Raw genomic sequence first — 14,866 nt, forward strand, 5'->3', positions numbered from 1 at the left:
AGCATTTTCCAAGTAAGGTCTGCCTCCTAGATCCCCAGCTGATGGCAACACAATCATTGTAAGATCTGTTCAGTGACAATGCTTTTTGCTGCAGCAGCACAGATGACAGGATTTACAAGTCTCTGGGTGCTTCACTTGTCCTGTCTCATAGAAGAGGAAAGCAAGGCTGAGCAGTCTAATATCAACTCATCCGGGATTTAACAAAACTGGAAGAGAGAACTAGCTGAAAAGAATGATACTTTCTATCCCTAAGGAAATATAATGTAAGTGCTGTTCTTCAAGAGAAGGTGGAAGTAACAATCAAAGGTTGCCTGAACAGGAGCTACACAGGACAGTGAGAAGGAAGTGACTGCTGCACTCACAACAGGGATGGGGAGTGCAGAAAGGTGAAGGCAGCAGAAGAAATAGTCCTGAGGTTGACCCAGAGACAATTTGTGAGGCACCAGGTTCCTGAGAAAAGGTAGATTTGGACATGACCACTGTGGCCTCCTGTCACTTGTGTCCCTATGTCCTAGACAGCCATGGTCATGCTGTGAACATACCGACAGCCTCACACATGAGGCAACACCCAAAAAGGGAAAAGTGAAAAACTCCATATGGTTGGTGCAACTTGTAGGGAAACTTTTTCCTCATAATTGTTTTCACCTGCTTGAACAATGCTGCAAATGCTGCTGCTTTTACTGGTGTAGAAACAGCCGTGGATGAGTCAGAACATGGAAATAGCTCAGCTGACAGTGAAACAAAGACCCTGGTCTCCTGCCATAGTGCAGAGGCAGTCACTGTGCTTGGAAAAGAGTAGTTCCCCATTGTGCATTCCAGTATACAGAGCAATTGCTCAGAGAACCTAGCATTTCTGCAGAGCCTTGTTACATCCTTCAGCCCTTTTGTTCCCTGCAAACCTTCCTTTCAAAGACACTTTCATCTGAACTGGCACATTACTTTCCCTTTTTCAAAGTACTTGCAGGGCTTTCCCCCCACTCTGCTTAAATTCTTTAATCAGCTCATTTTTCTTCTGCTTTTTTACCCAGTACACACTGGGGATGAGTAACTTGAATATTATTTGGTACTCTGGACAGGACTTGATGATGGATTTCTTGAACTACTTGGCACATCTCCCCTGCCAGATGCAAGACAAGAAGTATGTGTGGTTGCAGTTGGAAAGGACCCCAAACCTCCTCTCAGAGGCTGGTGGTTTCTCACACAACACTTCCATACAGATGCTGCACACCTTGACCTGACTGGCCTGGAAAGCAAAGGTCTTCTCCATATCAAGCTCAAATGTTGCCATGCACATCATCTTGAGAGCCTTCCTCTGTTCTCGGTTGAAAGGGTGAAGCACTTGCAGCCCACATATCTCACCCATGACCTCACAGAGGTACAGGCAGCACTCTCCCAAGTGCCACATTCCCTCCATCATGTATGGACACAGCTGCTCCCTGTCACCACAGGAGCTACCAGCTACCACATCTTCCAGTCCCCTGTGAATTGCTTCCAAGTAGTAATGGGGCTTCATTTCCAGATTTTTATTTTGGTCAGTGCAGCACAACACAACCCTGAGGGCACTGGACTCCTGCTGCTCTTCACTCAAGGCATACAGATTTCTGTCCCTGAGCATCCTCTTCCTCTGCTTGCTCTGTGTGGTAGTAGGACCACACTCAGGGGCCTTTGGGAGCTGCCAGGGGCAGCACAGTGGCTGTGGCTCACCCTGGGGCTCTGAGCCTCATTGGATCACACCTGTATCAAGCACTGTGTGCACACTGTCCCTTCTGGTAGTACTTGAAGAGGGTGGAGGATTTGCTTGTAGGCAAATCATGTGAGAACAGACACTTGTTTGCCTCCCAACACACTCTCTGCATGTAGTACCTGCTCGTCACCTGCTCTGTGCTCGTTGTGACAGCGTGCTGCCTGGCTGTTGAACACAGAGAGTCCAGAGGACAGCAGCAAAAACAACCAGGGGCACAGCAAACGAGCCCTGCAAAGAGATACAGAAAAAATTACTTGATTTATTCTGGGGGAAGTGGAAGAGATGCATGATAATACCCTTCAAATGGGTAAAAGTGCAGTATAGAAGGTAATAAACTATTATCTGTGTCTGCCAGGAGACAAGAAGTGATAGGTTGCAGTAAGGGAGATTTATTGGTTACAGTTAGGAAGGGCTCACATTGGACTGTGTGGGGAGCAGATGAAACCACTATGACAGGAGCCTTGGAAGAGGTGAGACACCCTGTGATCAGGAATGGTTTAGCCAAAGTTTCATCTCCCTCACATTTATTTCCTGTGATCTATTCTTATACTATGCACATGATGAAAATACCCCAGAACCTCTCCCCACTCTCTGGGAGACCTGTGAGCAGTGCTTTAATAGCTGTGTCTCAGGGACAGGCTCTTGCCAGGCTGTTCTAGCGGCTTGGTTTGCAGTGAGATTTGCTCATGTCCTTTTAAAGACATAATTAGAAAAAACAGGATTCCAAATGAACAACCCAACTGTCATTGGTTTTACACGAAGCCAACTGGAATTTCACATCACAGGCTGCAGTGCCAGGCAGACCTTACAAAGACCACAATAAGACATCTTTGCCATTGTAGCAATCTCGTGTTGCTGCACTCCTTGAAGCAACAGACCATTTCAATCAGTTCTTGCCATGGGAGTTTTATCTTACTTTTATTTAATTGGTTACTGCAGGGTTGTCTTGGAGACTTAAGATCTGCTTTTTGAAACCTCTGGATTCTTATATGCAACCTAGGAAAGAGAAATGGGATTTCACACAGCAAAGTAGTCAGTAACAAAACTGGACCAAAAATGCTGAACCACTGTATAAATGCATTTTCTGCTGTCCAGAAACACAGCCTGAGCTCAACCTTGGACATTGGCTCCCAGCAACTGAAGCCCTAAATTATTATTTTAATAATTATGTCTGAATTCTTGTCTGAAGTCAACTGCCACTGCAGAGGGCAAGTCAAACTTTATCCTGGCTTCATTGCCTAGGTTTGCTATCCCTGTGTGTACATTCGCCAAGCCCTCAGGTTTGATTGCTCCCACCCCAGTTTTCACAGGCAGATCTCTTGCTGATTCCTCTTTTGAAGATTTTTGTTTCTGGTGTTCAAATCTTGGCTGACAGGAGTGCAGCCATGCTGTGTGCTGATTGCAGCTGGCAGGTGGATTAGAGTCCATTCAGATGGCTGTGAAATTCCTCTGCAAGACAGAAATGGCAGAACAATGGATTATTTTACCATGAAGAGCCCAGAAGCTGATGCAGACAGTCACGCTGAGGAGACAAGCTGAAGAGAATGAAGACATAAAGGAATTTTTCCTTCCACAAGCCCCACGAGATCTTTCCAGCTCAAAGTGTTGGAGATCTGCTGCCAGCTCCCTTCCTCCTCACCTAAGCTGGTTGATTTCTCTGAGGTACAGGATGTTCTCAATTTTTTTCCAAAATATGTGGGAGCTACAGTTGCCAAGTAACAAAACCTCATCTCTCTTTTCCTGAAATGCATAATTCCTCATTTATGTTTCATGGAATGGACAGATGAAGCTGTGATCTGTGACATTTGTTCAGTATCAGGATCATTTCGATTCCTGTCTTGCTGCTGGATGAATTTATTGGATACAGAGTTCAGGGTGAGGAAGGGATCTGACTGCCCTTTTGTCTCTCATCTTCAAAAACAAAACTGGGGGTGCATTTCACGATTCATTGGACTGATTCTGTGACCAGTGTAATGAGATTCCATTAAGAACACAGCGACGCTGCAGCCAAGGAGAGGCAGCTTGACATTTATTTCAAGAGGTGTCCTTCCTCCTCACCTACTCATGGCTGATCCCAAGCAAGGTCAGAACAAAGCTCATAGATCCCACTCCTTCACAAGAATTAGGAGCAAAATTCAGCTCATTGTAGTATTTGTGGGATTAAAGGAGGTCCACAGAAGGACAAACAAGATGATGAGGGATGAAGAAACTGTCTTAGGAGATGTGAATTGAACCAGGAGAGAAGAATGCTGAAAAATGAGGGCAGCGCCAAGATTTGTTGGTGCTGTTTGTTTGAAGAAGGCCCTAGGTAAGCTCTGGTTCAGCTGCTGTTCAGGGAGTTCTGGAACCAGCGGGCATTCGCTGAATCTAATAGGGGATTGGTTTTAACAGATAAAAGGAAGTGCCTTTTTACACTGTGCAGGTGAACTTCTGGAACTGGCTGCCCTGGGAAGCAGACAGAATTGTCAGAGTCAGGCAGCAATTAGACAAAATCACAAACAAAAAGTCTAGACATGGACACTAAATGCCCTAGGCGTGGATGTCCACTTTAACATAGCTGATACAATTGTGGCTGTTGTTAGAGGAATGAGGGGAATGGACCACTAAAGTGGCCAATCAAGTGTGCTTTCCCTAAATAGCATCTTTTATTGCCTTAGTCTACAACAGAGTACTGGGCATGATGGATCAAGGTTTGCTGTTATTTCATACTCGTCTCTAATTTGATTGAGACTCTGCTCTTCCTGCACCATGGCAGAGTTCCTTCCCCTTTGATCCTGCTCCTCGTAGAGCCAACAATCTACCCCAGGTTACATAAAGAACCATATAACCTCCAGATTTCACCCAAGAGTTCATCTTCTCCCGAATACCTTGAAATCTTCTTCTGTCCCCTGATTTCCTTCTTCCTTCCACACACCAGCAAGAAGCACCATGTGGCTGAGCTGCTTGTGAATCTTGAAGATGAGCAGTGTCTGAAAGTTTGTGACACATTAGCGGAGCGACGCAGCGGCAACTCCATGCCTGTGCACTTCAATAAGCTAGTTATAAACAAGAGGGTTTCTCCTCTAATGTTCCCAGTCCTTGCTACCACGCTGGAGAGGACTGGACTAATGAAGATTTCCTCCTGTGAGCTCCATGAGGCATCTGCACTATTCCTTCTGAACTCATTACAGTGAACAGAACGTAGACCAGAAAAAGCATTCTTTGCTGGCTATAAATCATGAGTGACACTAAGGGATTGCTATTAGCAGCAGAAAAATGCTTTCCTCCCCCAACCTCATCCAGCTCCTTGCACATATAACACTTTGGGAAAGGGTGATGGGGTGTCTGGATGGAAAATTAAATAGATGTTGTGTTGTCTGAAGATAAATTGGTACCTCCCTCAGCGTGAGTGACTTTGTCTTTTTCTGATTTGTCTTTTAACTTAAAAAACACTGAGACTAGAGATAAGGATGAGCTTTAAAACCCTAGCCTTTGTCCCCTCCCAGGCTCTCCTGAAGAAGTCCTGTCTCTGAAAGGTGCTCAAAATGAAGACAAATATTCTGGCAGTAATATGCAATATTATTTCTGGCAGTTGAAGAATCTCAAACTAGAAAAGGGAAAACTGAAAGGAAAACAAAGCTCTGTTTTTTTCGAATGCAAGGGACCAAATTCTGCTCACCCATATGAACCCGGAATCCTTTCTCTTTTTTCCAGATTATTGCAGTAATTCCAGATTTTCGCCAGAGTAGCTGATTATGGGCCTTATTAAAAACCCAGCACATTCAGAGACCCTGGTGGAATCACACAATAACAGAACTGAAAGACAAAGGCATGCGAAGACAGCGCCAACTCCCCAGCTCCTGCCCAAAGGCTAATTTGGTTTTGGACCATGTTAGCTGTAACAATAATAAGATTAACACCCGATATCAAGGGAAAGGCTGAACTGTCTGAGACCTCCTTCAGCAGAACAGAACTCTCTCCAGCCCCTCTGGCATATTAGCGTATGTTAGAGAAATGGCCTCTTTCCTCGACTAGCATGTATTTCCCTATGGAGCCTTTGTGCCAAGCTCAGAGCAGTGTTTCTGCTGATATATTTGTGGGTATGTTGAATAAAACATGTGCCATTTGACATTGTTTGCTTGGGCTTTCATGGAGAATGGGAGAGGGCACCTACTACTGAAGGGCAGAGCCATGAGAGGCTGAATCTGGCTTTCTAGGAGCAGGATGAAGCACAGGCAAATGCAGGAGCATGTCACGTTTTTTATTCTGAGAGAGCCCTGACCAAAGGACCCAGGTCACCCTGCATTGATTTAAGTGCCAGCTGTATGTATTGCCTTAAGACAAGGAAAAGTAAAAAGCCCAAACCTTTGCTCTCTCTCTATGGGCATTACCTCATTACAGATGTGTCTGCTTTGGAAATTAAATGGAAAGGGATTTTCAGAACAAGCTAAGTGTTTTAGAGGCAGAATTTCTAGTGCTCAGAAAGGCTCCTGTGTCCAAAGCACAGCCTGTGCTCTGCATATTTCAGTGTGCTTTGTCAAGGCTGGAAGTTTGATAAGAGACTCTGGTTCTCAAGAGCTCTTAGAGCATCCTGTTCTAGAGAACAACAGTTATTGATGCTGCTGGTTTTAAACTAAGAATTTGTCACATCTCAGCTGTTCTTGGATTTGACTGGCACGTGAGGAATGGTTGCATGGAATAGCTAGAGGCATGGCCACCTGTTGTGTCTATTCAAAGTTAATACTTTTCTAGGCAATTAAGAACTGTTCAGTGGCACATTTTATAATACAAGATTTGTATGACGTGACCAGAAGGAGCATCCTAGCATAACAGATGTTTCTAAAGGAATTTAGAATCTCCTTCCTAAAAGCTGTGAAATATCCTCAGGTTGGTTCAGAGGAGCAGCATATTGAGAAGGATGTCAGCAAGAATCAGGAAGAGCCCTAGAGGAAATTTTTTTGGCCACCAGGTACAACACTGTCTTCCAGATAAACTTTGAGAAACCCTTGTTCATTTTCATTTCTGTCACCATGTTTCCAGCTCTGTAATGAAATACCTCATCCCTGTCAGCTGTCATGCCAGTGACAGGGGTCGTTCCGTCCCACATCAGTAACGCCAGGGCTGGCCCTGCAGAGAGGAACCCGGCTGGCCAGGCAGTCACAGATGTGCCTTTGGCAAGGAACAGGCAGTGGGAAGATGACTCCAAGATTCTCTGTAACTACTAAAGGATATGCCCTTGGCACCCACAGAGCAGGGTCATACCCTGTCCTGAGCTCTAAATAGTTCAAAAGTTTAAAAAGACACTGCTCTTTGGTTTCACAGAGCTGATCATGGCCATAAGGCCATCTTTAGCAGAGTGTTAATATTTGTGGAACCTTCATCTCCAAGAGATTTCTGTATCATGGAAACAAATTAATTCTTGTCTTCTATGCAGTCACAATAGTCAAAACTCTATCTTCTCTGATCGCCCTTTGTTAAGCAGCTTTTCTTCCTTTCTCCCCACCTGCTCTTGTTCTGTTTGGTACTGGACACTAAAGCCACTTTCCCTCAATGGACACATCATATTTTTTCCATGAGAACATGTATGCACAGCTAAGAGCTGGTTTCCTTGCCAGCAGTGGGTGTGGAAGATTGTAACTTTTTCCAATGGCAAGGAAAAAACAGCAAGTTCACTGGCACAAATCTATCAGTGAAGCTGCACAAGTGTACTAAGCAAAGCATACAAGAACTTTGCTGTTACCTTTCAAGTAAATAGCTTCTCCTTCTTAGTTTGCTCCAGCATAAAAATCCCTCTGCCCTGTACATGCCACTGCCAGTATTTATTTTTGAAGAACTTGGATCTGTTTATTTATTGATCCATATTTAGTTTAAAAGTCTGGGCTCAAAATTAAACAGTCATTCATAATGTCATTATCTGCCTTGTTCTGCAGTTAGATACCGAGTGTGGTGTCACAGGACAAAACCTTTGGCAGCAAGGCCTCCAGGAGAGCAATTTAGCTCCTCATCCATCTTGGCTGGCAGCACGACTGACTTCCAAGTTTGCACTGCTAAATTTGTTATTTTACTCTGACTTATATTATTGAGTGTTAAATCACTTTCTGAAGTGTTTATTGGTTATAGTTGAATTCTTTCCACCCTTTTGAGCTACTTTTGAAATATAAACATTTCCTTGTATCTTGGAACTTGATGGAAAGGTGGGGAGAGTTCCTCAGGAGGATGGATTGTAGACATGACCAACTCATTAAATAGGGACCGAATTTACCCGTGCTGTGGAGGAGAATATCCTCTTCCTTCCATCAGGATGAAACAGCAAACTCCCACTGCCACTCCACAGCACTCACATGAGGAAGGTTAACTTGTGTCTTGTTCTCCCATCATGTCTTGGCCTGTCAGGAAGCAGATGACCCATTTACTGGAACACCAATGACTCCTGACAGGATCTTCATTAGATCCTGAATCTCCCTGGATAGAAAGCCAGGCTGTGATCTGCAGGATCAGATGCTGAGGCAGTTATTAGACATCAACATGCCCATGCTTCCAACTATGAAGAGTGTGGTCTGCAGCCGCTGCCTGGCACTGATGTCTCTTGGGAAGGAACCAGAAACAACTTTCTCATACCTATTTAGGAAAATGGAGCAGAGGATCAGGGAGCAGAAATAAACAACGAACTTAAAATCTAGCATGGCAGTTGGAAGCTGAGCTGGAGAATGGGGGCCAGAGGCAGAACTTCAAATAAGCCCTTTGGCAATTGATCTCTTGAGGACCAGAACTCTTGTGACAGCCCAGCAGCCTAATCCAGGCTGGTGTACTCAGTACTGCAGGTCCTCTTACCTCTTGCCCTTGCTTCAGTGAAGACCTACAAATCAAAGTTTTTCTTTTCATTTTATTTTTAATGAAGAGGTCTGTTGAGTCTCTTTCCTGCATCTGCGAGTTACTTTACAATCTGAGTTTTAACAGAGTTTTAGAGATGACACCAAGATCACTGTAGCAATCAAGGCTCCTTTGATGGCAGAGCTAAAAATACGCTCCCCAGCTGACACAAGCCTTCAAGAGGAGAACATAGAGTTTGATTTGAAAGAATACATCTTCCTTAGTCTCCATGTCTTCTGCCAGAGGACACCACATCTGTGACAACCATGCAAGCAGGTTACATTTGTCTTCTGAAATAAAGGACCCCGGTACAGACCCATACCACCTTCAGCCTCAGCAAGGGGAAAGCTTTAAACCCTCTGAGTGCCTTGGAAAATGGTTTCATTGGCAGGTTTTTGCCTCTCTGGTCATGTTGGCATATGTCAAGTTGTTGCCTGGCAGGAGCCACATCTTAGGGTCTTTAGCAGCTTGCCTTTGCCAATCCCTTAGTAAGGGGAAGGGCTGGGGCAGCTGATCAACAGGACTGAAACTGAACCTATCTGCTTCCCTTCCTGCTCTCCTCCCTGCTAATTCCAGGGTGCTGGCACACAAGTCCTGGCTAATGAGGCATTCCCAAAGCCCTGCTTCTGCACTTACAAAGGAGACTGTGGTAAGTAGTGCCACTGCCACCTCCTGGGCTTTCTGAGGACCTGAGCACATCCTGTGGGTTGGAAATGCAGATTTATGCAAATGTTGGGCAAGAGATCATGGATTTCTCAGCTTCAATCTGTGCCAGCCCGCCCTCTCCCCAGGTCAGAGGAGCGATGGCATTAACAAGCAGGTGTTTGCAGAACAGAGTGCAGGTCTCCTTTCCCTTGGAGGCATTAGCTGAAGATGGATCATTAAGGCTTTTGGGTAGGAGACGTACAGATGAACAATCACACACAGTATCAGCTCCACATTTGTAATGTGTAATGTGTCAGGGGGTAAAAGGTTGAGCAACCCACTTTGGCAAATGGAAATAGCAAGAAGGGTGTATTTTTCTGGCTAAATGAAAGCCTTCTCTGTGTGTTATTTTTTCATGTGTCTCCATGCATAACTTGAACGCAGTTAGAGGAGAAATTAATTTCTTTGGTCAGACAAAAATACACCAGATTTATTGTTTTGAAAGATACAGGGGGTATTTCATATTTCTACATGGCTGCTGTAGCTATAATTGGCAGCACAGTGTTCTGTCAAAAAAAGGCATTCACCCAAGAATGTCTCTGGGCCCAGCCAAGCCTCAATCCTGGAGGTGGATGTCGCATCCCTAAACCTCTGTGGGCAGTGCTCCATTGCCAGGAGTCTGTTTGATGCTCCCATTTAGGGTGTTGGCCCTGAAGATGTAAGACCTCCCCCTAACTGAGCCTTCAGTGTGGATGCTTTCGGGTTTGTTCTGGCAACGGAAGAACATAAGGAAGCCATTCCTGTAGTTCTTGTTCATCCATCCATAGAGCAGGGGGTTGACAAATGTAGAACACATGGCCCCAACATGGAAGACACTGTATAGGAGTTTGTACTCATGGAAGATAAGAACCAGATCAAGATCGATGGCAAGCTGGAATATGTGGAAGGGGAGCCAACAGACTGCAAATACCACAACTACCATCACGAGCATTTTGGTTGTCTTCCTCCTCCGACACTGGTTTTCATTCCTAGAAGTGGGACTGACATGGTTTTTCAGCTTGAACCAGATCCTGGTGTAGGCATAACAAATAATTGCAAGAGGAAGAACATACTGCAGGAGGAGCATGGACAGACTGTAGATGGTGGCATCTCTGTTGTTACCAGAGGGCCATTTTTCTGAGCACACAGCCATTTTGAGGTTAATGGATGGGATTTCCTCGTATCGGTACTCCCTGAAGATGGCCAGAGGCCCTGCTAGGACAGCTGCTGCCAGCCACATGACAGCTATGATGGTGAAGCTGAGCCTCTTGGAAATCCTGCTGTCCAGATGGAAAACAATACAGCGGTACCTATCCAGGGCAATCACAGTCAGCGTGAGAGTGGACACATGGACACTCAGAGCTTGAGCATAAGGAACCAGGTGACAAAGGACAGCTCCAAACTTCCACTCGTCCAGCAGGGTGTACACTAGGGTGAAAGGCAGACAGAGTGTGTCCACCATCAGGTCTGCCAGGGCCAGGTTAGCTATGAAGAAGTTGGTGACAGTCCTCATGGTCTTGTACTTCACTATGATGTAGATGACCAGGGAGTTTCCAATGAACCCCAGCAGAATGATGAGGGAGTAGGCAGCAATCAGGATGACCTGGACTCCCAGGATCTTGGTGCTGTCCATCATGACACTGCGGGACCCGGAGAGATCCTGGGTAGGAGTGACAAAGTCCTTGGCGTGCCAGCTGTGTGGCAGCTTCTCATCTCGTGCTGTCTTCTCCATGGTGAATGTGCTGTTGGCTCCCTCCAATGGTCCCATGCCTGGCCTGAGACTTTCCATAAGGAGGAGAAGGAGGTCTGGAACACAGACATAGCAGAGTGAGAGCATGGGTTACATTCATCTTTGATGAGATTTACTTGCCTACAAAAATTCCCTAACACCTTAAGAGCTAGGAAAGGAGAGAAACAAGGCACTCTCAAAGTCAAGGTGTTCTCCACCTCCCTGTAACAATTTATTTCCAGATTGTGCACCAGGGTTTTTTTCTGTTTCTTATTTCTCACCTCTCCAGGTGAAAATATCTGTACCCCTGCCTCTGCATAAGTCTCTGCCACTGCTCCTGCTAGTGATGCTACCACCCAATCCACCCCGTACTGTCTGCTCTCCCTCCCAGTAATGTGGGTGGCACAACTAATGCCATTTTATGAGCCCCCATCTATGATCAAATGTGTCGCATAGTCATTCCCTGGCCCTCATTATCAGGCCCTCAAAGTCCTGTGAACCAACTAGACAATCCAGTTTTCTTCTTCCTTCCCCTGCCAGTCTCAGGGTTCCCAGGCATCAGGCAGTTGTTGCCTTCCTTGCTGGCTTTGAAGGTCACAGGCGCCCAGCCAGGCAGGCGCTGATTCCCCATCACAGAAGAGAGAAGTGTGACAGCACACAGAGCGCAGTCACGAGTCCTAGGTAAGGAACTATTGAGCAGTGAGACCCACGAAGCCTATGGCCAGGAGACACCTCCACAGTCCTCTGCTTTCTCCAAGGATTCAGTGAGGGGCTCATATTGTTTTATAGGATTTTTGAGTCTAGATTATGATTGTTACAATGACACAACAAACCGTGTATTAGGATTTGGCCCAATCTGAAGAGGGTCCAGGCGATTATAAATTACAAGGTGTATTATAAATTCTGTATTGCTTAGGTGATTAGAAATCATAAATTATTTATAAATTCTGTATTTTGCTATTTGTAGATTGTACTATTTTGATTCTGCTTGTAGAAATCCTGTGCTGTTTCAATCATAAATTCTGTTCTACACTAATCATAACACCCTGATAAAGAAACAAAGCTTTAACTGTTACCATGATTTAGTGCCATTTTTGTTCTGCCAAGGATCCCTAAAAGAACCTCTGTCCTCTCACTGTTGGTGACACCCAGGCATCCTCTGGCCTAGCAGAGGAGGGAGCTCCTACAGGGACGTGCATGTGCAGGGCATAAACCACTGAAGCTGTGAACAAGCCTCCCGTGGAGCTGCTGCTGAGCATCCAGGCTGAGAGGCAGAGGCCCAGCATCCATCACCTCCCTCCACATGGTGCTCAAATGCCTGCGTGGGATGGCTTTGGGAGCAGGGAGCCCAAGAGGCCAGAACTGATGCAGCCTGGAACCCCTGGCTGGCGTTCGGTGCCACTGGAACAGCAGAGTGTTGTCACAGCAGGGTGTTCATTGAATCCAAACGCGGCAGGAGAAAAGCCAGCTCTGTTACTGGCTCCTCCTCAGCCCCCGTGGCTCAGAATTGCTGTGGGCTATGTGGACATGGCCCCTCACATATCCCCTCTCCCCAGTGAGTGGGGCCCCACTCCCACTGCAGACTCAAACAAAAGTGAGCAAAAGCCATCACTCTGCCCAAGCAGGGAGGTCTGCAAAGCATTGTGTTTTCTCTGACCTGCAAAGAGGGGGGAAAATGACCTTTCACTAAGGGCGGGAGGCAAAGGGCTTAAATGAAGTGGGAACTACAGGCAGACTGCTGGATATCTTCCCAGACTCCTCGAGGAAGGAACTGGGTTTGCCCCAGAAAAGATGTGAGCACTGCTGACTGCGTGCTGGTGGGCTTCCTGCAAATCCCATACAAGCCAAAGGTTTAAGGACAGCCTCTCCTTTGGGAAGGAAGAATGCTTTGCAATTACTTTGTGACCTAAATGAAAATGGCTGCTTGCCCTCTCATCCCTCTTCAGAGCAAGGGTTGTGATTCCCCCCCAGGAGCTGCTCCCAGGAATCTGCCTGGCTGGCTGCAAAGCCAGGACCCTGCAGAGGCCCAGCAGAAAGAGCTGCCTGCAGTAAAACCACCCCTGCTGGAACCCTTTCTCTTTCCCTCTCCGTGTCCAATTGCCTGCCTAACATCTCACTCTGCAGACTGATTTATGCCAGTGGCTCCTGTGAATGAGGTTGTTGGGCTCCAGCACTGTGAGACAGTGGACACCATGTAGCTACTGCTAGAAGGGCAGGAAGCAGAGGAAAAAATAGGTGGATCTGCTATGGTCAGGGTTTGTTTAAGGGAGATCTCAGAACTCCACAACATCCCTGCCCCAGCCTTGGAAAGACCAAGGAGAAGCTCCAGCTTCTAAGACAGGAAAGAGGAGCTCAGAGCCATGCCATACAGTGGGTGCAGGGGAAAGCAGAGCAGGGGAACAGGAACGGCCCTGGGAAGGTGGCACAGGTTCTTTGGTAGAACCTGACCCCCTGGCAGACATCTGTGCTGCAGCTGGCCCCGAGCAAACCCCACTGCCAGGAGAGCAAGGTCAGCCAAGGAAACAGAGCAAGTGCTAGGGACACTCAGTGACGGTACTTTCCCTGCTTGCCACCCATCTGGGATTTAAACCTTCTGGACTGTCCAGCATTATTTTATCTCTTGTTATCGCCTTTTCTGTGGCTTGCCTGTTCCATTTATCTTCAGTACCCAAGTCCTGGCACCACACCAGCAGACACGCCCTTCTCTTTTTCTCCATCTCATCCACCAACTGGCTGCCAGTTCCCATGCTCACATCTCAGCCTATTTCCTTTTGCTGGAGACTGGCAGCTACCCACCATCTGAGGGGAGCCAGGAACATCATGGTTACTGGAGCTGCTTCACTTCCTAACAAAATGGCCTTAATGGAGTTGCTATTTGATTTTGTTTGTTTTGTTTTTTCTCCGAAGGGCAACTATTACAAATCAATTAAGACATTTTAATTAAGGGACAAAATGATTATAATAAATGTTCCCACTCCAGGGGCTGCCTGGAGGTCACTGGGATGCTGCTAGAAGTGGACTAAGGTCTGTTCCAGCAAGTAATGGAAGTGCTGGCATATGTGGAGGCTGCTGTCAGTCCCCGTGCCTAACGGGCCTGCCAGACTAGATTGAAAAACTCCTTGGAGCTGAGAACCAACTGCTTTTGGGACAAGAAAGCAGCAGGAGAGACCAGGAGAGAGAGAAATACTATCCAGGTCCTTTCCTCTGTGCTGGGTTGTCATGAAGGGATGCAGAAACAGGGTGGTGCCTGTATCAAGATAACCCTAACCCTCATCCTCTGCTCCAGCTGAGGTTCAGCCTGAGGCAGGACTGGGACCCAGAGACGGCTCCCAGTGAGACAGAGCTGTTCCCTGTGCCAGCAGGCTTCACCCTTCGGCAAGTGGGGAAGCACAGAGGAGCCCTTCACTCAGCACACTGCTGTCAATGACTGGGACAGTGACCAAAGGGACAGCTCCAAAACCTGTTCCTACAGAGGGCCTAGACCTGGGACTCATCCACCTCTGCTTCCTGGGGCACTCCAGCTCCCTCCATGTCCCTGCTGCAGCCCCAGGCATTCAGCCAGACTGGAAGAGGCACACGCAGACCTGGAAGAGCCATCTGTAAAGCCTGGCAGGGTTCAGAAAGCAGGGCTGGAGGGGTGGGCAGAGGGCTGGAGAAATCAGAGCTTGTTAATTAGAATTTCTCTTTTTGTTCAAGCAGCCAGGCTGGAGTCCATGGAATCAAAAGGAGGGAGTGAAGGGACTTGGGCCAGTCTCTGCTCTTTGGTTAATGACAAACTCTTTCTACAGCAGTGCTGGAGTGTGAGGGCTGAGGTTGATAGATATTTCCATGGCTTGGCTCACTGATTTATTCCATGCCTG

At 46.7% G+C, this 14,866-nt stretch overlaps 1 protein-coding gene and 1 pseudogene across 1 annotated transcript; both read right to left on the reverse strand.

Moving 5' to 3' along the window:
• Positions 1-918: 918 nt before the first annotated feature.
• LOC120759358 (E3 ubiquitin-protein ligase makorin-2-like) lies at positions 919-1,856 on the reverse strand (annotated as a pseudogene).
• Positions 1,857-9,707: 7,851 nt separating this feature from the next.
• LOC120759313 (neuropeptide Y receptor type 2-like) lies at positions 9,708-11,086 on the reverse strand. Its single transcript, XM_040078462.2, has one exon. It carries the CDS (start codon positions 11,064-11,066, stop codon positions 9,882-9,884), a length of 1,185 nt encoding a protein of 394 aa, XP_039934396.1. The 5' UTR covers positions 11,067-11,086; the 3' UTR covers positions 9,708-9,881.
• Positions 11,087-14,866: the final 3,780 nt, after the last annotated feature.

The sequence above is a fragment of the Hirundo rustica genome, chromosome 14 (genome assembly GCF_015227805.2).
Source record: "Hirundo rustica isolate bHirRus1 chromosome 14, bHirRus1.pri.v3, whole genome shotgun sequence".
Lineage (NCBI taxonomy): Eukaryota > Metazoa > Chordata > Aves > Passeriformes > Hirundinidae > Hirundo > Hirundo rustica.

Bases quoted from the DNA above. Each gene is read 5' to 3' on its own strand.
- LOC120759313 (XM_040078462.2), bottom strand. From the start codon at position 11,066: ATGGAAAGTCTCAGGCCAGGCATGGGACCATTGGAGGGAGCCAACAGC.